The sequence below is a fragment of the Lissotriton helveticus genome, chromosome 11 (genome assembly GCF_964261635.1).
Source record: "Lissotriton helveticus chromosome 11, aLisHel1.1, whole genome shotgun sequence".
In the NCBI taxonomy this organism is placed as follows: Eukaryota; Metazoa; Chordata; class Amphibia; order Caudata; family Salamandridae; genus Lissotriton; species Lissotriton helveticus.
The window spans coordinates 3,729,462-3,751,790 of record NC_136072.1 but is presented as its reverse complement, the minus strand read 5'-3'; the positions used below and the strand labels follow the sequence as shown (position 1 = coordinate 3,751,790).

Here is a 22,329-nt window from a genome sequence, read left to right as displayed (position 1 = left end):
ACAAAGACTGGGGAAGTCATTAGAACCAATCCAAAGATCCTGTCCATAGCGGAAAGGACGTTGCACATCTTAGATGTCAAGAGGGCACTCATGTAATATATCAGCAGGCCTAAGACCTTCTGCAGATCCAACCAGTTCTTTGTAACATTTTCAAAACTTGGAAAGGTTACACCGTTTCCATGGTGACATTGCTAGGTGGGCTGCCAAATGCATCCATACTTGCTATGCCAAAGCTCATCATGTACTCGCTGCACCCCCAGGGCACACTCTACGCTTAGGAAGACTGGCCCCTGGCTTTCTTTTTTTTTTTGTATATAATTTTTATTTGGAAAACATCAGACATATTGCGTCAAGCAATACAGGTGTGGGCCTACAACCTTCAGGCCGGCCGAGATAGAGCAAAACCAATACATAGCAAAATAACACAATCGCGCGTCTCCCGGTCTGGGGCCACAATAAATCAATAAAGTCGAATTAGCCCAGAAGCGCGTGCATACCATATCAGGATAGAAGAGGGTTCCATTTTATAATAGGGAAGAAGGATCTGAGCATGCGATTACACAGAATACAGTTAAAGCCATTCGCGGATTGGGATAAAAGCTGTCAATACGAACAGGAAAGCAAGGTCGCCACCAAAACGTGCTACCCAGAAGGCATCAGCTGACAATCACTACACGCCGGCTCGATGTCTACTCACGTGATAAAGAACATTACAAAAGGAATGTAATACACCTAGTAAAATCCCAGCCCCAGAGAAGAACAAGACCAGATCCCCCCATGCAAATAGAAGTGAGAAAAAGGAGAAGAAAGAGCGAGAATAGAAAAAGAATAAGGGCCATAGAACAAAGAAAGGAAAACAAACCCCATCCCCCAACCCCCACCCCGCATACCAGCAGAAGGCTACGGCCAACCCCCCCCTATAGGCATGCCTGTCGTCCCACCCAAGAAACCCCAGTTACGAAAAGAAAGTGAGGAGGAGGACCCCTGCACCCGACCCCGGCTACCCCTCCCCCCACCCCTCCGCATCCCAGGAGAAGTGGAGGCTCCTCGAAAAAGGAGGCAACTATCATCATATGTCCATCACCTACCCCCACCATCACAATAATAAGCAAAGTCTTGCGCCATCACCAGTATCATCAGGCCCAGAAAACAATTACACGGTGTTCACCCCTGGCCAGTCCGAGCAAAAAGAGGCAAACAATCTAGTCCAGCGAGTCCACAGGCAGGCGATTCCAGCGAGCAAGACCTCCACTCAGGAACAACCCTGGAGTCCAGCAATGGCAAACGATCCGCGACAAAGTCCAATAGTGAAGGGGTGCGGCCATGTCCCACGGTTGCGAGCACATTTGTCAAAGTCCCAAAGTGAGTGTCGATAACGCAAATCCGGTCGGTGGGCTCGCCGTCCTCGAATAACAAACCTATATGCCCAGGGGGGTACGTAGCAATAAACAACTGAGCCTCGACAAGTGTCCGATCCTCCACACTCTCGCCCGTGCCCCAGAGCCCAGTATCGGGAACAGTTGAAAGTAGCGATTCGTGGAGGGGCATCAGCATACGATCCAGGGAGGAATGGAGATCCTGGAGAGCCAAGAGAACATCCCCCAGTGTGTACGCCCTGTCTTCAACCTCGTCGGCTACCATGTTTCTCGCCCCCGAGGACTCTCCAGGCGAGTCAACAAACACAGTATCAGGCAGCCGGAGTACAGTATCACCAGGTAGTCTGTGTTGGGGTCGGGGTGAAGTTATTGAGACTCGACAAAAATATAGCAGCACCAACCTCGACCCTGCCTTCCTGGGGTGACCACAGCCCGATATCAGCCGCTGCCGGTGGACTTTCTCACCGAGTGTCAGGTTGCTCTGAGGATCTCACTGCAGAAGATCAATGCGGGCAGTATGATTATCATCCGGACTCGGAATCTTGGGCGTGGGGAAAAGCGGCCAGATGTGTGCAGCGAGGTTTCAAGCACTCGCATCGCACTCCATTAGCGTCAGCCAGCGAAATCACTCGAGTCGCGATCCCCGGGGGGGAAGAGGAGGGGTCACCGGTCATCACCACTCGACCGCGGCCGCTGTTGTTCAGTTCAACCCCGGCCACGTCACAACCCGAGGTCCCGGCTCACAGCCCTCACAGGCCTGGGTCTTAGCGACGGTGTTTCTCGGCCATCCGAGGAGATAGCGAGCCCAGAGTTGCACGATCGGTCCCCGCGCCACTTCAGACGCATGAGGGTACGGCATGGACACAGGATCAGCTGCAGGATGTCAGGGAGGGAGAGGGCGAACGGCGGAGCCGGGTTTCTACGCCGCCATTTTGGATGTCGTCTTGGCTCCTCCTCCGCCCCTGGCTTTCTTGGGTAACATCCCATTAGCTGGCATTTGCAAGGCAGCTACCTGGTCAACACCACACACCTTTCCTAAGCACTACTTTGTGTATATACTTGCCCTACAACAGTGTGTGGTTGGCCAGATTGTTAAGAACATGACTCCAAACATCTACATCGTCTTCCCACTAGCCCCTGCTTAGAAGGAAACCGTTTTAAAGTCAGTGTAGAGCATGTGTATCTACAACCATACTTGCTGCAAACAAAATTGTTACTGTGCAAGCATCCGTTTGCAGTGAGCAGGGCTGTAGATTCACATGAGCCCACCACTCCTCTCGCGGAGCTGACAGTGATGATGGCACGTTTGTCACCGTCACAATTTTTGAAACGTATAATGCCCATCATAGTAGTCGTTCATATTCCCTAATTTCACCTTTCACCCACTGAGCGAAAATCAATCTGAGGTGGAGTTGGAGCCCCTGTGCATTGTGGACTAAGGGAGGAGTCTCATCACTTTCCGTGACTCGAAGCTTCTTCTAAGAAAAACAGGTTGTAATGTGTGAGACCAATAGTAGACGTCAGCAGTATCTAAAGCATGTGAACCTACAGCTCGACGTGCTGCAAACCATGCTTACAGTGCACATAGGAGCATGAATGAGTGTTCTGCATCATAGGGTAGTAAAGGTACGTTATTTACCATGGGAGTGTAATTTTACCGTATTCTCCACAGAGACTCAAGTGTATGTTATTCACTAAGATGTTTGTGTATGTCTAGTAGAAGGATATCTGCCACCACCATTCCCTGTTTCTAGAGCTGCGTCCAGGACCAGAGCAGCTTCTATTACAGTGAACTCCACATTTCTGAAACGCCAGTTGGCACCGCTCAGAGTGATCCACAGTCGTGTTCTACCACACTAGGAAGGCGTTTATCTTGACCAGCACCTGCTTCTACTTCACAATATCCACCCCCACATGTTTGAAGGTTTATAGACGGAGTTAAAAATAACAAATCTGCAGTCCAGGATGTGCACTTCCCTTGACAGTACGTTGGTGGTCAGGAGCGTGCACTATATACAAGTCCAGCTGGATATTCCTGACCTCAGTGTTTTGACTTCCAATCCATGGGTTTCGCCAGAGCGCCCTGGACACAAGGTGGAGTCTTTCCAGGAATTTCTGTATGTTGGATGCAGTTGAAAAGGGCAAAGAGGAATGTTTCTTGCAGGTCAAGTCAAGAGATTTAAATGCCAAAGGAGGTGATGGTTGGCACCCGGATATAAAGCTTTCTGTTTTCCAGGCTTTTGAGAATGGAAAGGATTTTGATCTTCGTGGATGTGCTTCTCGCCTGTAAGTGATTGTTAATATTAGACATGATGGACGCGACTCAATCAATGCCTTCAAATTACTTGTCAGTTCATGTACTACGGTCTCTTATTGAGTCATTCAAGCAAGCTATAATCAAAGCCAAATGGTAATTTAAGGTGCAAATAAAATGAGAAAGGAATTGTAATGTGAGATATAAGTAAAGGGCAACGTACACATTTGAAGGAGCAAAGGGGTGTGTGCTTCTCACTTCTTTAGGTCACAGCGTGCAATAGAAAAATAATTATGTGTTAGGTGCTGGTCACAAAAGTGGGAAGGGGAGGAGAAAAAAAGGCTAATAACTTCATCGAATCTGGGAAAAAAAAAACACATGACCAACAGGGAAACCTGGTTCATGAAGAAAAGTGTGTGAGATGCACTGGCAGTCTTGCACCAGCTTGGAATAATGGTACGATAAGTCGATTATAGTTCCTTTCTTGGTTCTTTTACAGCGTTCTCTTGGGCTCCTTATTTGACACTCCTGATGATTTCCCCGTTTTACAATCAGATTGTAATGTTTTTGGCTTGAACTCAGCCCCATTCCATTGTATATTAAAATTTACCAGCCGTGCTATACTTTAGTGCTTTGATACTCACTTTGGGCATCTTTATCGCACATGTGTATCACACTTCAGAGCACGTTTGTCACTAGCACCCACTCTGTCGTGTATTGCATTTGTGCTTATTTGCATTTTATTTGTACACTAAATTACCTTTTGCCTTACTCGCTCTATTAGGGACCATTGTTCATGCACTAACTTAATATACCCCAGGGCCCTCGGGTCTCTAGGGTTTCCCTTGCATACTTCTACCTACTTTAAGTGACCTGTTAGCCTCACTTTTCTATCGCTCGCTAGGCCTGGGCAAAGTTTTATTTACACTGGAGTAGTTGGTGAGAATTTGCACAACAACACAACTCACTGAAGGAGTCACATGGACCCATGTTAACGTAAATCCAAGCATTCTTTACCTAGCATATGACTACTAAGAGTGAGTTCCCTAACATTCCGGGATACAGAGGCCAGCTTGTTCTCCATCTCCGGACCCATCTATCAGATTGAAAACCCAGGATCAGGTGTCGCAAACTGAAGACGAAAAAACGGGTTCATCATTAGTGGGCATCGATAGGTCGGATGACGAAACTGAGAGGCGTAAACAGCAGAACTGTAGAGGAAAGAACAGCATATTCATATAGTTATGTGATTGTCTGAACTACTTAAAGAGAAACATGATTGGGTTGTATGTAATATGACCAAAGTGTGTCAAGTGGAAATGAAAAGGAAAGTGAGAGGTGAAATATCAAGGGGGGAAAGACGGCCGTCACATGCACTGTAGAAATATGGCTCAGTGTAAACGTTTTCTAAATTCACATGGTGCGGCTCATCCCGCCGACCAGTGATAGACCCAGAATTGAAAGTAGCTTTTCCCCAAAATTGAAAATGAAGGTTCTCCACTTTGGGTGACTCTGAAGCGAACCCCACTGTTATGTTGATTGTTATCATTTCCTAGCCCAGGCCTATTCTTCAGGGTTATTTAATAACATCAGATATATCAAGATATGTTGTTGAGAAAGCCAGCAGAGCCACTGTGATAAGCAGTAGAAAAGGGGCTCATAACCGTGTTCATTGTTCTCCTTGGTTTCATGACCATGGACCATTCTGTACATGATGGTATGCATGTGATACTAAATGATGCATTATTCACACTGCAGAAAGAGCCGGTGCCCCATTCCGCTGCCTGTGGTTGTCCGCTAACCTTGCCTCTTCTTTCTTGCTTTAGAAGTCCCTGATTGACATGTACTCTGAAGTTTTGGATATTCTGTCTGACTATGATGCCAACTACAACACCCAGGACCACCTTCCCAGGGTATGTATGCACTGAACATGAAGTTATGTATGCACTCTATTCAGTAAACTCCTTTTAGAGCTGACTGGACTGAGGTGGGGAGCTCAGTGCTGAGTCTGGTGTGCGTTCTGACCAGCTGAGGCCTTTGAAGACCTGATCAGGAACTGTGGCATTGAGTACAGTGTAGTGTGCTGTATACATTCTCTTCAGGGGAGGTCTTTGTGGATCTGTTCGGTGACATTGGCAATGAGCAGAGTGCTATGTACCATACATGCTCTGTGCAGCAGAGGGCTCTCCAGACCTGACCAGTGATTGTGGCGCTGAGCTCCATGCACTGTGGTTCATGTGCTCTGTGCAGCAGAGGCCTCTCCAGGCCTGACCAGTGATTGTGGCGCTGAGCTCAATGCACTGTGGTTCATGTGCTCTCTGCAGCAGACCCCTTTGTGGACCTGGCCGGTGATGGTGGCGGCAAGCTCAGCCTGCACGCTGCACCTTTGCTCCAGCTCCCCATAGTTCAGTCATGTATATAGGCATGTGAAGGAAGGAATGAGATTCTGTGACTTGCCACGTCTCTCCCCTTTCCTCACATATCTATATGTAGACTTAATGGTCAAAAAGATCTGAAACGGTCACTAAAAAACATATAAAACATTGTTTGAGAGCACGTGGCTGGTAAAACTGCTCTTTGCGTATTTTACTTTCAAAGTTTAATACATTTTGAATAAAGAGTGGTTAATGTGTCTACAAGTGAATTGTATCTCAAGAGCTGCATGCAGGGTTTTACTGATAATCTCTCATGTTAGTGGAAATAGTTGAAATGTATGTTTTGTATTTCATTAGTGATTGGTTCAGTCTACAGTGGTAGTGTCACTATAAGTGTAAACCAAGTTTGTCTAGTCTACAGGACATTACATTTCACTACGATCATCAAAATAACATCTAAGAAGCAAGTGAAATCCTTGTACAGTACCCTGTTCCTATGAAATCATATTTTCACCGTATGCTGTATTTAAAAAGTATTTCAAATGATGCTATGGTAAGTGAAGATGGTTACAACACATTTTGTGGAGTTCCCTCGGGCTGTTCTCATTCTTGAAATGCCACTTTCAAGGTGGCAGTTCTGGATATCAAGTGCCCAGCATCAAGGTACACCCCCACCAATGCTCCAGTGAAGGATAGGCTTGTCTGAAAGCGTGCTGTGCCTCAACGATCTGGAAGTGCTGTAAAGATCTTGTCTGGTGTACCAGGTGTTTCTCAAATGGAATCCCTTCAGAGCTGTGAGGTAGATGATGATGGCCACCTATAAGAGGGAGTTAAAGAAGCCTCCCTACAAAATCCCTTCTGCTCTGCCTCTTTTGCTTCACCTTCCCACATTCCTCCACTTGTTAAAGTTACAGTGGAAGTTTTCTCTCTGGCATCAGTGTTTAAAAAAGTGGGCATTCCATCGTCCAAAGGCTTTGTGTTGGATCCACATTACTGGTTCCTGAGTTTCCTCATAAGGACTCTTTCAATGTATTTTATCATTCAGATGGCTGAGTCCAGCGTACCATGTGATGAGCGAGTCCAACCTCCAGTGGGCATCCAGCGTGTGCATCCGTAACGAACAAGAGATCACTTCATGCTTCAACGGATGCCCCCGTAGTGGCTCAAGTGCAGATTCTGCCACGCGCTCTGACATACCATGCGCCCCTGCTGCTGGTTGTAAAGTTATCCACATCTCGGGTGATAGGGCAGTGGCGCCTAAACACCTGGTGGCTGCGAGATGCTTCTTTTGCTGTCTTCCTTAGGCAGCAGATTATCTACTATATTGAGCTGAGCGAGAGCCTAGTGGGAACCCAGACTGTGCTCTGGGATGCACTGAGACTGTCCTGAGAAGGCTGTCGTAATCATATCAAATGGCAGCCAAAACAGCAGAAATACCAGAACATCACTGAGCTTGAGAGAGTGATACACCAAGCTGAGGCGGAGGAAGTCGAGCCCGGAGACAATCAGGTGCAGCATAACTTAGAACAGCTGAGGCTATCGCTCAGGCAAAAACTACTTCACACAGCAGCCCTTGCCCATCTAGCAGAACAATATAGAAATTACGAGATGGGAGACAAGGTAGGAAAGCTACTGTACTGGTTGGAAAACCGAGAGCTGGAACACCATATAGTCCCTGCTTGATCTCATTGAATGGTGTCTTGCTAACCAACGCTGACAAGATTGCCAATGAATTTGCATCGTTTTACACGTGCCTGTATGCGGAGCACCGACTGTCTCCAGCAGAGCGTCTACTCGCCACAAAATCATCCATATTCTCTACCCCCTACTTTCTTTCCAAACCTACAAGCAGCGATTGTGAAATTCCTGTGGAGAGAAGGAAGCTGGTAATTGCATTGTTTTTAGTTTTTTTGAAACTATTTCTTTATTGTGATTTTTCATAGTTACAAAGTGCCCCACTTTAACAAAAGAACTAGACTAAATATGGTCCCAATAAGTATTAATAAGATCATAAGATCATAAGAAAAGAAGAAGAGCGAGAAATAGAGAAGAGAAATAAACTCCTATAAGAAACAGATGAGCCATCACGCTTAACCAGCACAGTTTAACCCTCCCCCTACATAAAACATACTCCCACCAAACAAACACATAACATCGCAAGGCTCAACAAATCATTCCAGACTCTAATCCTAAAATGAAAGCACTCCAAACTATATCTCAATTGAATGGATAAAAGTAGTCCCATACCAAAGAAAAACAAATGTTTCAAAAAAGGACCCCAAACCTCATTCAAAACATGGATTTGCTCTTAAACCTTGTAAATTCAGACTTCATATGTAGCCAGCCTATAACGCTCAGCTATCTATTCTTGAGGCAAGGGCAGCTGTGCTATACGCCTTTATCTAAAAATGTTGATCCTAGCCACCATAAGGGCTGTCGACATCCATCTATGCTAATGTGAAGTCTTATTATCCAAATCGACAAAGTCCTTGGTGTTGAACTACCTCATGTGTGTCCGGATCTATCTTCAAGTCAAGAGAATGCACGAGAGCTTTTTCTTGTTGTTAATATCTGCCCATTGTATTGGATGTTGACCACCATGTTAATGTAATTGTATGGTTTATTTGTTGCCTAGCGATTGATGACTGTTTGAATGTTTGCGTGTGTATGAACTTTGGAATGAGTGTTGGTCATGAATGCTGAAAGGTGGGACCGTATTTATATGTATTTGTCCTATCAAATTTGATCTACTAAATGAATGTTTATTAAGATAAATAAAAATGTATATACATTTTACATAAAAAATATGTTTGTGTATGTTAACCCATTTTTAGGTCTCGCGACCTATCAATGCGCATGCGCATTGAGCGGAGCGAGAATTAAAGTGCTCAAAATACTCGTCAAACTAAGGGTTTTTTGGTGCGGTTTTCTTCGAGTTCACGTGAATCACGTGACCAAACAAGCACGCGCATCAGCCTCCCTCCCTTCCTCCTAATTGCATTTTTTCACGGCCGCCACCACATCAAAGGGCTTCTCCCAGCGTGCGCTCTGCGGCTTCTCCTCCCCTAATTATTCATGGCTGGCCGGCCGTACTTTCAGTTTCCCGGCCGCTCATCTTCTCGCTTGCTCCCTTTACTAACAAGCATTTACTAACAAAGTCTTGAAAGTCTGCTTTAACAGCGTGCGCATCAAATACGGCTTTATTTGTGTTTTTTTACTAACAGTCTTGAAAGTTTGCTTTAACAGCGTGCGCATCAAATACTCATCTTCTCGCTTGCTCCCTTTACTAACAAGCATTTACTAACAAAGTCTTGAAAGTCTGCTTTAACAGCGTGCACATCCAATACGGCTTTATTTGTGTTTTCTTATACCAAGTGTCAAGAGACAAGAAATAAAAGTCTTGAAAGTCTGCTTTAACAGCGTGCGCATCCAATACGGCTTTATTTGTGTTTTCTTTTACCAAGTGTCAAGAGACAAAATAAAAAGTGGCGTCTTTCTGGTGCCATAGCTTGAGTAAGCAACGTGTGCACGGAGCAATGCCATTTCAGAAATGGAAGTCTGCTTTAAGGGAGTGTGCTTCAAATACAGCTTTAGTTCATTTTTTTTTTTTTACTAGGTTTCAGAGCAGCATCCCCAATTTGTCAAACGCAGTCTACTCGCTCATAGGCAATGTCCACTAATTCTCTCAATTCTCTTTTCGTGGGTCACACACAATTGTTCCCTGCGTTTGCTTTTTGCCATGCGTACTTTTAACACTCCCCCCTCCCAACACATCTTAATACAGTCCGCAATCAGTGCATACTGCACACACTCAGTGCACACAGACATAACTCACAGTGCACACAGCACTCACTCAGTGCACACAGCTCTCACTCACCCTGCACACAGGCCTCACTCACACTGCAAACAGGCGTTACTCAGTGCAAGCAGCCCTCACTCAGTGCACACAGCCCTCACTCACAGTGCACACAGCACTCACTCACAATCCACACAGGCCTCACTCAGTACACTCAGCCTTCTATCACACTGCATACAGTCCGCACTCAGTGCATACTGTACACACTCATTGCATACTGCACACACTTAGTGCACACTGCCCTAACTCACAGTGCACACAGCACTCACTCAGTGCACAGAGCACGCACTCACTGCACACAGCACTCACTCGCACTGCACACAGGGATCACTCACACTGCTAACAGGCGTTACTCAGTGCAAGCAGCCCTCAATCAGTGCACACAGGCCTCACTCACACTGCACACAGGCCTCACTCACACTGCACACAGGCCTCACTCACACTGCACACACCGATAAGGCTGCAAGGAGAGGTTGTTACCGAAAGTATAATAAAACAAGCATTTGCAATGCAATAGGTTTCGCATTTGCGAGAGTTGGAGCTATTGGCATTGTACATGACACTGCCTTTTATTCATTTGTTTTGAAAACCTTGATAAACACACACTTTGTACGTATAGTCCTTGCTTACGAGAAGCAAAGCTTGCAGTAAAGGAGACTACCAGCCTTGCTACTCATAAGCAAGGACTACAAGTACAAAGTGCTTGTTTAGGCACAGCTTGCAGGTTTTCAAACGCATAAATAAAAGGCATTGTCATTTACAATGCCAATAGCTCAAACACTCGCAAATGCGAGACCTATTGCATTGCAAATGCTTGTTGTATATTATTTAGTGACACTAACGGGCGCATAGGACTCTTTCTGGAGGCAGGTTGTTTTCTCTAATTGCTAAAAAGAAGTGGACCCATCAGTTCTTTTAATCTCATAAAAATCGATCAGGAAACTCCAGGAGCCTTATTAATGGGCATACTCCTGATAGTCTCTGAGATCTCCTCCTTCGTGATCTCCCCCCCCACCCCCCCCCCAGGAGCTGTCTACCCTCCGCAGATATGTAAGGCAGATGAAGATCCCTTGAAGCTTTTTCTGAAGCAGTATCGAGAGGTGCCTCTGAGCTATAAAGTGGTGAGAAGAAGCGTGCAAAAGTTTCTGTGATCTCCACTGGGTGCGTGCGTAAACGTTTAGTTTTGCTGTGAATCTCTGGAATTGCAGAATTCACCTCTCGCTGACTCAATTGAGCTGCAGGAAGCCTACCTGCCTTTTCACCTGCTCATAATGACGCCATTTCACACGAAGGAGGACATATTCTGCTTGCGGGATGAAATGCTTGTTAAGCACATATTCTGCTCAGTCTAACTGACGCAGGGAAGTCGTTGTGGAATGTTGCACATATGTTTCGGTGAGATCACGGACCTCCCTCTCAAATCGAGATCACGCTACGCATACCTCTCAATGGGCTTTCCTTGCTCCCCATAACATCTGCACTGATTTTTTGGAGGGTTCATTATCTGACAGGAATTGACGTAAATCTCTAGTAAGTTTTTGTTTACTCTCCGGGGGACGATAATGTGAGATATTAAGTCTCCAACGCTTTGACGCAGGGGACATGTGTCCTAAATCCATTTCCAAAACTGTTATGCATGATCAGAAATTCCCCCAGGGACAATGCAACAAACACTCAGGAAGGCTAAAGAGGCATGGCACATTAAAAAAAAGACTATCCAAGACCAAGTCCCATGTACACAGGGGAGAGCTGTATACTCTCTGTTGGAAATGGGGGTTGCCCAAGTCTCAAAGGGGGTAGCATGGCATCAAGCGGGCAGGCCAAACTTCGAGGACATGTGAAGCATTTACGCAGTACCCACAGACGACACACCAATCACACCACAAAAGAGTCACGACACCACCTTTGGTTGGAAAAAGATTAAGTTTACTTAGGTCTCCAACCTGCAAGGTAAAAAAAGGAATAGAATAGTGGTTGTCACAACAAGGCGCCAACTGGCACCAGAGCCAAATACATCATGGGGAATTATTTACATGGGACAAAAGGGATGAGTCCATAAGTCCATGCTGCAAGGAAAAAGGATGGTTAAATGAACACTAGCCTTGGAGCCAATCTGGCGGGGCCAACTCGGGCTCTCATCCTTAGGGGGGTTGGCTGAAATTGCAAAATTCAACATTATGCATAACCACACCTCATGCGTTATAACGCCAATCCCCACCCCTGTAAAGAAATAACAGGTTATCACAGTATACAATATACAGGAACACCTGGAATAGATCAGTACAACAGCTCATAACCCTGGGGCATAAACAGGGGCCTGAAATAACTCTTCAGGCCAGCATAGGGCATACCGGGCCATCCTGTAAGGAAAGTCACATGCCCATTTACGGGGGGGCCCAAAAGTATAACATCAACCATCAGGTGTAAGCAGCTAATCAACTAGGCATCACCATGCATTTTAGGAAGCCCGCCCCTGCAAGAGATTCACTAGGAAGATATCCAGATACCATATCACCCTGGTTTAAGCCTGACAGTGGCACAATCTTCTTAGCAGGATAATCAGCAGACAATAAACACTAGGCGCAGAAGCGCATCACACCTGGACAGGTAACATGAAACGCTGCGTTACCATAGGGCAACCAGCATCCTAATCAGAAATAAACATGGCAAATAACCATTGCAGGACTCAGGGATCATCACGCCATTAACAGACAGGCTGAGTTTCCCAGCCCTTCACTCTGCAGGGCCTAACGCCTAGCTAGGGGTTAACTTGTCCCTGTACCAATCCCGGGGGGGGGGGGCCTCAGTAATATCCCGGCCCAGTTTAGAGGCTTAAAAAGGGGACCAATAGGGCCAATGAAGCTCAGAACAGTTTCCAGGGGAGAGCACCGACCCTGTGCCCCGACTCCAGCCCCCCCCAAACCACTACACAGCTGAGGCTTCACTCACCGGCTTCCTCAGGACTCTTCTTTTCAGTAGGGGCCAGGCACCGACAATGTGCCTCGAGGCCCCTGCAGCACTGACACGTCGGGGCGGAAGGAAGGAGGGGTTCGCGCTCCCTCGAGCACCCCTCCCGGCGGTATCTTCCAACTTCTCCCGGGTCCCTCTGCCTTACGGGGACCCGGGACACTCACTGGCCGTGTGGGTGCCTGGCGATTTGCTTTACCCGGGCCCTTCCTCCTCACAGGGGCCCGGGGTGTCTAAATGGCGTCGGCGTGGCCACCAGGGACAAGCGCGGGGACTTGGTCCGCGAGGGGGAAGCCTGCCTGGCTTTCCTCCCTCCTCCTTCGGATATCTACTTCCGTGCCGGCGGGGTTGGCACCGACAGTGTGCCCCGGCCCCGCCTCCTCCACTGGTCCCTCACTCTGGGGCTCAGACTGGCGGGGTGGGCTCCCGCTCCGGTCGCTCTTGCTCCGGGGCTCCCCCTGCGTCCACGGGGGCCCCGCACCGACTCTTCACCCGGGTCTCCCCCTCCTACCTCACGGGGACCCGGGCCTTCGACTCTCCTCCCGGCCTTCCCGGCCAACAACCAATCTGTGCGCGGCGTTGGCGGGGGCGGGCCGATGACGCGGCCTGGCCCCCGTCACGTGATGGGGGACCTGACGGCCTCAGGGCCTAGCGCGGCCCACTCCTGGCATCGGCGGCCCTCTCCTGGCACCGGGGGCCGCCGCGACGATTCCCACGGCAGTGGGGGGGTCCCTCAAGGCGGCGCCTGGCCGCGGCGGTGATTCACGGCGGCAATAAGGGGTAGGCTCCCTTTTAATTAACGGCAAAGACGCGCCTCCACAAACGGCGCTATTCACAGCGCACTGCTCCTCAAACCACGGCGCTATTCACAGCGCACTGCTCCTTGTGCCCACACAGCAGTTTTGGGGCCGAATAGCGCTTCCAAATTATAGCGCTCCCTAGGGGGGACACAGCAGGCCCTCAGAACAAAGCGCTTTTCTTCCCACAGCGCTAAGTAGGCCGTCCAGGGCTTCTAGGGACACGCAGCTCCTTCCAGTCCAGCGCTTAAGGGCAATGCAGCAGCAGCAGCACTTTCAAAGGGGCCACAGCTTCCTGGGGGCACCAACCTCCCCAAACAGCGTCTGACAGGCGCACCTCACGGAGGGGGGCGAACAGTTCCACAGCCAGCCCCAGGGCCACACTCCTCACCTCCTGGGGGGTTCAAGCCCACAGCATTCCTCCTCATGTGGGCACCTCTTTCCCTCAGCGCTGGCGTAGTTCAAGGTCCCACAGCGCCAGTGTCCTGGGTAGGGGCCCTCCCTTGTCAGGGGCCCATGAGGACAGCAGCGGGGGGGTTTATAGGGGTGCAGGGCCCAGCTCACAGGCCCATGTGGCGGTAGCACCTCACAACAGGTCCCCTCCCTTCCTTGTCCCAGCGCTGACTGACTCTCTGGTGACACTTCTCCCTATTTATACCCTCCTCCCTCACAGAGCCAGCACCTTCCGGAATGTTGGCACATCTAGCCTAAACTGGTTCTAGGGGAGGGGGTGAGCACCCTGGGTGCCAGGCTTTCCCTCCAAAACTAGGGGTAGCTGGGTAATATTATCTAGTCCGCTGACCTATGTCAGTCCAGTGGCAAAACCCAGGGCCATGGCATCCATTTTAAATACAATACATTTCAATCAGGTGCAGTTTTAAAATGGGGGATTTTACAAGTGCTCACATTATTTCAGGTAATTACATTTTTCAAAAGGGGTCTCGCACCACTCATGGCCTATACAGGTTTAATCCCATGGGGGAGACAATCTAGATAAGGGGGTCAAAAGCGAAAAAATTTTGGGGGGAAAAGGCCAAGTCCAACACTCTCCATCTCTAAATGCGCTCTGGGACACTATGATGGTGGGTTGGGTTTGGCAGATGTGCATCTAAACTACTGGGCCAGTCAGATCCTCCTGATCAACGACTGGCTGTTTGCGGGCCATGGGTACCCAGCTGTGGCTGTGGAACTCCTGCATCTTGATTGGTGTAATGTGTTGAGCCTTTCATATGGATCACATAACCGCACTGACTTTTCCCCTGCGACATAGATGTCCTTACCCTGCTGGCATTAGGCGCTGAGGTGGATTAAGTAGTATGGGGTGCTGACTGGGGAAACGCTTCTGTGGTCAGGCACATGCCTAAAACACACAGCTACCTTGGAAGGATTCGGGACCTTCGATTACATAGGAATCTCCAAACTTCGAGACGTATGAGAGGGCAACTCAGGTTGCTCATTTTAGTACCACCAAGACGTGCATAGGTCACGATTTTACCACTACCTGCAAGTATGACATGCCCTCGAACAACACTGTGACAACCTACAGGCAGTCCCAGGCTACAGTCCTGTAGAGGCCCATGTCACAATGTCCCCTTAGGACAGAAAGGGATCTGAAGATACATAAATCGCTTTTCAAAAACACTCTGACTGCCCTGAGGGTACGCTGGGAGGAGGATGTGGGCACTTTGGAGCTGGAAGACTGGGTGGAGGCCAGGATGACCCCCAAGTCCTGGCAGTCTCTTGAGACTGTGACTGATTCAGCTCAAGTATCTTCATCGGTTATGCTACAGCCCATCACAACTGTGTAAAGTGAACCAGGGCCTTGACGCATATTGCCTGAGGTGTGGGGCATCTCTAGGGACCGTTTACCGTACTGTCTGGGATTGTCCGGTGATAGAGATATGAGCCAAACCTTTCCAAGCTCGAGACCAAATCTGGAGGCCCTGCTCGTTCACACTACCCATCATGCGGGATCAACTGTGGAGGGTGAAGATTAACCCACACACTACCAGTGACTGAGTAAAGCCTGGAAATCGATCTGTACTGAAGAATGAAAGTCCGGGTGGAGGGATCAGGTAATCGTTGTGTGGGAGATGGTCCTGAACTTTATCATGGTGCATTCCTTCCAAATGTTACAGATGAAGGAGGGATCTGTCCATGTATCCACATGGCCACTGCCCTCCAGTGCCAGTCCGATCTGGACTCATCCGGGCACAGGCTGGCACTGCAGTATGACAAGCTGTGGCGGGCACGTGTTGTGCTTCTCTTTGGATTTAAGGCACTCTTCCAGGGAGGTGTGTGGTGCCGCTCTCAGTGTGTTGGTCTGTGAGGGGACTTGACTTTGAACATACCTCTTAGTCAGTACCCTTACCTGAGGGATTTCTTAACCTGCTCTTTTACTTAGACTCTAAAACAAATCCACCTTTTACTTTGAAGCTCCGACCAACTAGATATACAAGATTAAAACTGGGAAGATATGTTCACACCTTCTGGCTAAATTATAATAGCCATTGGCAAGGCCAATAGTTCTCTGATCAGCTATGGGGGGAAGGGAGGATTGAAGAGATTGCCTGGGGTGGGGCAAGCAGGAATGAAGGGTGAGAGAACAAGGAAACATTCACTCCGATGGAGTGTTGAAAATATAAATAGAAGAGAGTGACCTCAAGTTACCAGTGGAAGGATACAACTCATCCAGTAGAGTCCGAAATGCTCCTGGGAGGGACAAATACGAGAATAGGGAGTAAAGCCTTCAAATCAGAAGCACACAACTGAGATAAAAATCAACCCACCCACTCTTGAGCCAAGGGCTGACCAGTTTTGATGAATTCAAGATTGGCCACAGTAAAGCACCGTTACAAAGGTAACATGGAGCTCAGGGGAGTGCAGGGCACTTTGTGCTTATATGTTCTTTTCGTTGAGTTGTAAATAGTATGGTTCTTATGAAATTAACAGTCACTGACACCCTAATGCTTTCTACAAAGTAGACTGGCCCATTTGTGGAGAATGAGCCTGTAATGCGGTGACTGCCACGGGTATCAACAAGTTTCTGAGCCTGGGAACTCTGGGAAAGTAGGTGCCGGCGGTTGGCATCAGAACTCAAGTATGTGGATGCGGGACCTATTTATCATCATGATCAGTCTTTGACCGTAAGTCTCAGAGAGAGACAGAAAAGGCAGAGAAGAGAACTATAGGAAAGTGGTAAAGTCAGGAGAAAGCATGAATGAAAAAGAACCTGCAAGAGTGAGATAGAGAGAGCGGGAGTGTAGGGTGGTGGAAGAAATGCATGTGGTGAAATCAAGACTGGACAGCTTTGGAGGACTATACGCCTGTAATTTGGGCAGTGGGTCCAAATTAACCACTAAATGGAAGTGTGTGTGGATTCTCCTGGGATCGATGGCTCTGAATTGAACTGTGGGCTTGTTGCTGTGTTATGTGGCTTTGAATGCAGGTGTGGCAATGCTGGTGTTGGTAGCTACAAATGCAGTCGCAAATATACCCTACTGATCGACATCAGCAACATAGCTTGGCTTGCAATCTGTGGTTGGTCCAGGGGAGGGGAAGTGAAAACATTCTTTGTCAGTTTAGCATCCGGGATGCACGTGTGGACATCTTCTGCAGAGGTCCGTGGCAGAGCGATATCCCAGAGCGTTCTGCCCCTGTTTACTGCTGTGTACTGTCCCCTACAATCTTTAATAATATATTATCTCTGTCCTAGGTTATTGTGGTAGGAGATCAGAGTGCCGGAAAAACCAGCGTCTTGGAGATGATTGCTCAGGCCCGGATCTTTCCTCGTGGGTCCGGAGAAATGATGACACGTTCTCCAGTTAAGGTAATTTCTAAGCACTGGTCAGGGAAAGAGACATCTGTTCCAGTGTGAGACAGACTTCAAGGCATGTGGCTTATTCATCCTTGGATATAAACCATTTTCTCTACACTGACACACAATCATGTGTTCTACACATGTATGCATGTGTGTTACACATGTATGTTACACTGAGATAAGGCATCTGTGCTGTTTTGAGAAATGGGAGGGTAGAGGCATTAACATATGGAAAAGCCAAATGTCTGTGCCCTGCACCAAGATATAAAGACTTTATCAGCATCCATACTATGGTGAGGCACACGTAGATGGAGTTGGCTATACTTCAAAGCACTATAGTGACACCTCTCACAAATATAGGGCTTTGCCCATCTTGCAGCATAGAGCTTGCCTGATTTTCTAAAAATTGCATATCCATGCCCCCCTAACAATAGAACTAAGTAGTCTTTGAAAACTTTCAAAATACTTCAGTAGATGTTGGCAGAACCCCATGAACTAATTTTCTTAGCACCCTTGGATTTCATTGTCCGGAACCTTTGTTTAATGCTCTTCGTGTCAGCTTGTATTCCATGTTTGAAGAAGGGGTTAACTGTAGAGGAGCTTTTGGCATGTTGTTGAATTTTACATATTGTGTGTTTGTTCTACGTCTTGTAGTTTCTGTTGTACTTTGGGCACTTGCCATGAAACAAACACATTTCTAGTTTTATTCCCTCTCTTTGTGGAAGTTGTCAAGAATATGGGCTAGCCAACCAGTACACTACAACAGACATTACTTGTAAGATATTGATGCCGAAACACCCTGAAGTTGAGACCCACTTCTCGGTTGACAAAAAAGACTGACCTGAGGGAGCGAACCGTGCTTTGCCCTCAGAGTAAGCGATTGACTCCTTAGAGGTTCCTTCTTGTCTCCTGTGTTTTGTGTCAGTTGACTCTGGGTTATTGTAGAGTGAAAAACTTTGGTGGAGGATCACTACTTTGAAAAATAAAAACACTTTGGTGAGCCTGTGTCTTGCTTATTCTCCACAAGCCTAAAACTCCTGGGCGCATAAAGGATTTTAGTATCAAGATTAAATCTTACACTGCAGCATCTCTTTTGGAATAAGTGCACAAGGGATTTGAGTATTACGTGTACCGCCTCACCACACTCTGGGCCACAAAGCGGCTGTCTGTAACATGCCACGTCTTTGTAGAGCAGACAAACGTGTACAGATCACCTGTCTCTGCACCTCAAGCAATCTTATAGCATACAAACTCATCTACTTTAAAACCTAACAAAATGTTGAAGACTCTTCTGCCTAAGTTTGACCTGGGTCTATAAAATGTGGCAGATTCTAAAAAGGCAAGATACTACAGGCAGTGGATAAGTATTAGATGCAGAAGCTGTAGATCCAAACAGTGCTTGTTCGGACGCTACAGAAGTTTTGAAAAATACTTTTCAGTCGGTTTCACCACATGAATTCGCAAATGCATTCACTTGCCTTATATGCTGGGTTGGTGTAAAATACTATGTTTCTTTAACAAACCGTTTACACAGCGATGATTCGTAGACTCTTCAGAACCACCAGCAGCAGAATCATCCTTGACAGGTGGTTTTACTATGAATGTTGTAGAGCTTGCAAGGATGCAACGGGGGTTTGGGCAGTTGGATTACCTAATAAAGAACAATTTTCAAAAAAAGGATACACACCTTTCGCTGTTACTGAAACAGTTGATTCAGGTAGTGCACCACTCCATTTGTTCACAAAGAGGCTTGTTAACAATGGCTCATGAGTTTCTCCAGGTAGAGGGTGCGGCTCGACTACTGATTTCCTAGGAAGAACGCAGTCTTTCAGAGAGTGGTCGGAGAATGTTTAGAATGCGCTTGCATTCATCAAATTCAGCCTGTTTCTACGTATCTATTCATATGCAGGCGTTTCCACGGGTGTCCTAGGATAGCGCTTGTCTGGATATACCTTGACCATCTCTGTGAGTGATGGTGTACTGTGCCATCTTATTGTGCACCTGAATTTTAACTGGATGTGGCTGAAATATATTAGACACCTAACAGAGTAATATTAGTAGTTTGCTTTATAGGGAATGTTTTTCAGAAAAAGGACGTCTTGAATAGGATAATGGTAAACACTTGTAAACTCTGAACGGCATGGAGGCCCTTGGATAACTGGGTGGTATTCTGCACGCCGTCTCTATCATCCTGAGAGCAGTGATCTGGTACATGACTGTGTGATTGTGACAACTGCTGCAGGGAATGAGTGGGTGAAGTAAAGAGGCAAGTGCTGGTACCACCTTCTTCTCCACATGCCACAACAAATGACATTCTGCTCAAGGTGCAAACGGACTAAACGTCTAACATCCAGATGGTAAAAATGTATACTTGGATTGATAGCGGAGTGGGGAAATGCTGCCTTGCGGGAGAGATTCAAATGACACGATAAAGAATGGAAAACATTGGAAATAGCACGGAATGTGTTGACCTGGTACACATCATACCTCCTGAGAGAAGAAAAAAGATTGTACATGCAAATCCAGTTAGTTATTCAGAGAATGAGAAGTGTGGTTGGTGGAGAAGGAAACAAAGTGCAAAATGAGTATAGGGTCGTGAGGAACTCTGTTATGAGTTACATGTAACAAAAGCGCCCGACAGTGGATCCCTACAATCGACAGCACCTGAATCGCTATCCCTCCATTATTCTAACCTCATCTATCCTCATGAGGATATGTGTGCACACCGTACCACTGGGAGCCCCCTTCTTTTAAGTCGTGCACACCGTGTCACACCCACTGTCACAATGTTATTCCTTTGGAACTCTACGATTTTTTATTAAAAGCACAGGTGCACCATTCACAATATACAAGAAAAAACTATTATACAATCTATTCCCGAACAACAATGTCCTCTTCAAGGACGAAACGCGTCGGCTGTGCCACTTTCAACAAGTCATGCTTATGACTTTGCTTTTATAAAACCCTTTTTTTGATATTGGAATAAAGGAAACTTTGGAATTACATTGTTGTTCGCGAATAGATTGTATAGTTGTTTTTTCTTGTACATTAAGAAGTGGTGCACCTGTGCTTTCGTTGAAAAACTGTGTTATGAGAGATAACTTGAAGAGGGAGGGGTGTTTCAGTCAGGAGCCCGGTGTGATGAATGACTGTGTGTGCAAGGGACCTGTCTAGGTCAAGTATCGTGCATGTGTTATTGCTTTGTCTGTAGTATCAAAAGATGACGTGTAACAGTGTGAGGTTCGTGACTTTGTTGTCTTTAAGTGAGGCTGGGTATTTTCACACTTACCTGAGTGAGAAGAAACCGGCTCCAAGCCCCTGCTTATCCATTGTGTGCATGAGATGTCTGTTGGGGTTGAGTGACAAAGTATTAAAGCTGAGACTTGGAGTTCATTGGAACTGCTCTTGGGGATCTCCCAGTGGTGGGCTGACGGGAGCAGGTTAAGTCCGCTGAAGATTGGTCATCAGTCTTCACTGGGACATTTTACAATCTTGTCTGTTTCTTCTTTCAGGTGACGTTGAGCGAAGGTCCCCATCATGTGGCGATGTTCAAAGACAGCTCTAGGGAGTTTGATCTTACCAAAGAGGACGATGTAAGTCTGAAGAAGTTCATTCTGTTTGACTGACTAGTATAGATGCAGAGAGCTCCGCAGACTCTCAAAGTCGAGTGCATAAATGACCCTTATTTTCTTGCCATATTTTGATGATTAATTGCTTTATATTACAAGTCTTATAACAGTACTACAAAATGCTAATTTGCTTTACATTGGACATTTCTCCTAAACGTTTGTCATCTTATAGATGCTGCTTCAGGTGCAGACAGGGTGTTAAGTTCTTTTCTCTGTCACTTGCGAGTGTCATAGGGGCTCCAGCAACTTCTTCACAGTATCGTTGGCGGCATCCCCTCAGGAGAGCCACCTGTGCCCTCTAGCTCCTTTCCTTGTTACCGTGCTCTCCTGAAGAAGTTATGATGCTTCCTACTCTTGTGTGGGGAATGTTTGATTCCAGAACGACGTTTGGTTGCAAATGGCTTCTGTCAGTCACAGTTTCCACACCGCCGGTGCATGTGGCACTTGAGTCTTGCTCACACGGCTTGCAGTTTGTGCTAACGAGTGCAACTGAACAATTGTTTGGGAACAAATGACGAATGACTCTCTCCACGTCCCGTGAGTGAGCTTCCTTACCAGTCAGCAATCCACAGGTGCCTTTCTCTTTCCCAGGCAGAAAAAAAGGTTCAGAATTGATGCCACTTCTTGTCTTCATACACGTGATGCCGCAGCACACCGATCTGGCTTCATTCTTGTCCAAAGAGACTTTTTCTATCATGAAGAGGCTGCTACTCAAGATACCTTATGCCTCGCTTCCTGTGTCTTATATCATTTGGTGGCTCTGTTTGATAATGAGTGGGTACTATATGGGTTTCAGCCAGAACCCCTGCTCTGCTTGTCTACACCATGTCCTGCATTGCCTCCACTTTTGTTTCCAGTGAAATGGGATAGCATGGTACATTCAATAAATGTTGACCAATCTTCTATTGTTGTTATTTTGTCAGATCTGTTAGTATTACTCGTACAACCAGTCCACAAAACCCCAGACCAGCGACATCCACTCAAGTGCCATCATGTCAGTGGAAGAGCACCCAGCCGTCAGCTGCTGACAGATCACTGAGACGTCTTCAGTGCCACACTCCGCCACCATCCTCACAAGGCACTGTAGGCCAGTGCTACTTGGTTTGAGCTGCAGGCCTCCAATATCAAAGTCCCAGAACTGTGTGCAGACCTGCAGTCACCTGACACGCCAGGGGCTGCTCTGGATTCACTTTACTCGGAGTGTCCTCATACTGCCTGGATGATGGCAGCTGCCACGCCTCATAAAGAGGCCGCA

The 22,329-nt window shown here is 47.1% G+C and overlaps 1 protein-coding gene across 4 annotated transcripts in view; it reads left to right on the top strand.

The window, feature by feature from the left end:
* Positions 1–22,329, top strand: part of OPA1 (OPA1 mitochondrial dynamin like GTPase) — a 253,853-nt gene that overhangs the window by 59,524 nt on the left and 172,000 nt on the right. For all 4 annotated transcript variants that reach the window (XM_078666567.1, XM_078666565.1, XM_078666566.1 and 1 more), the window contains 3 exons: positions 5,457–5,543; positions 17,341–17,454; positions 20,958–21,038. In XM_078666567.1, coding sequence (XP_078522693.1) covers positions 5,457–5,543; positions 17,341–17,454; positions 20,958–21,038 — 282 coding nt within the window. The remainder of the gene's footprint in view (positions 1–5,456; positions 5,544–17,340; positions 17,455–20,957; positions 21,039–22,329) is intronic.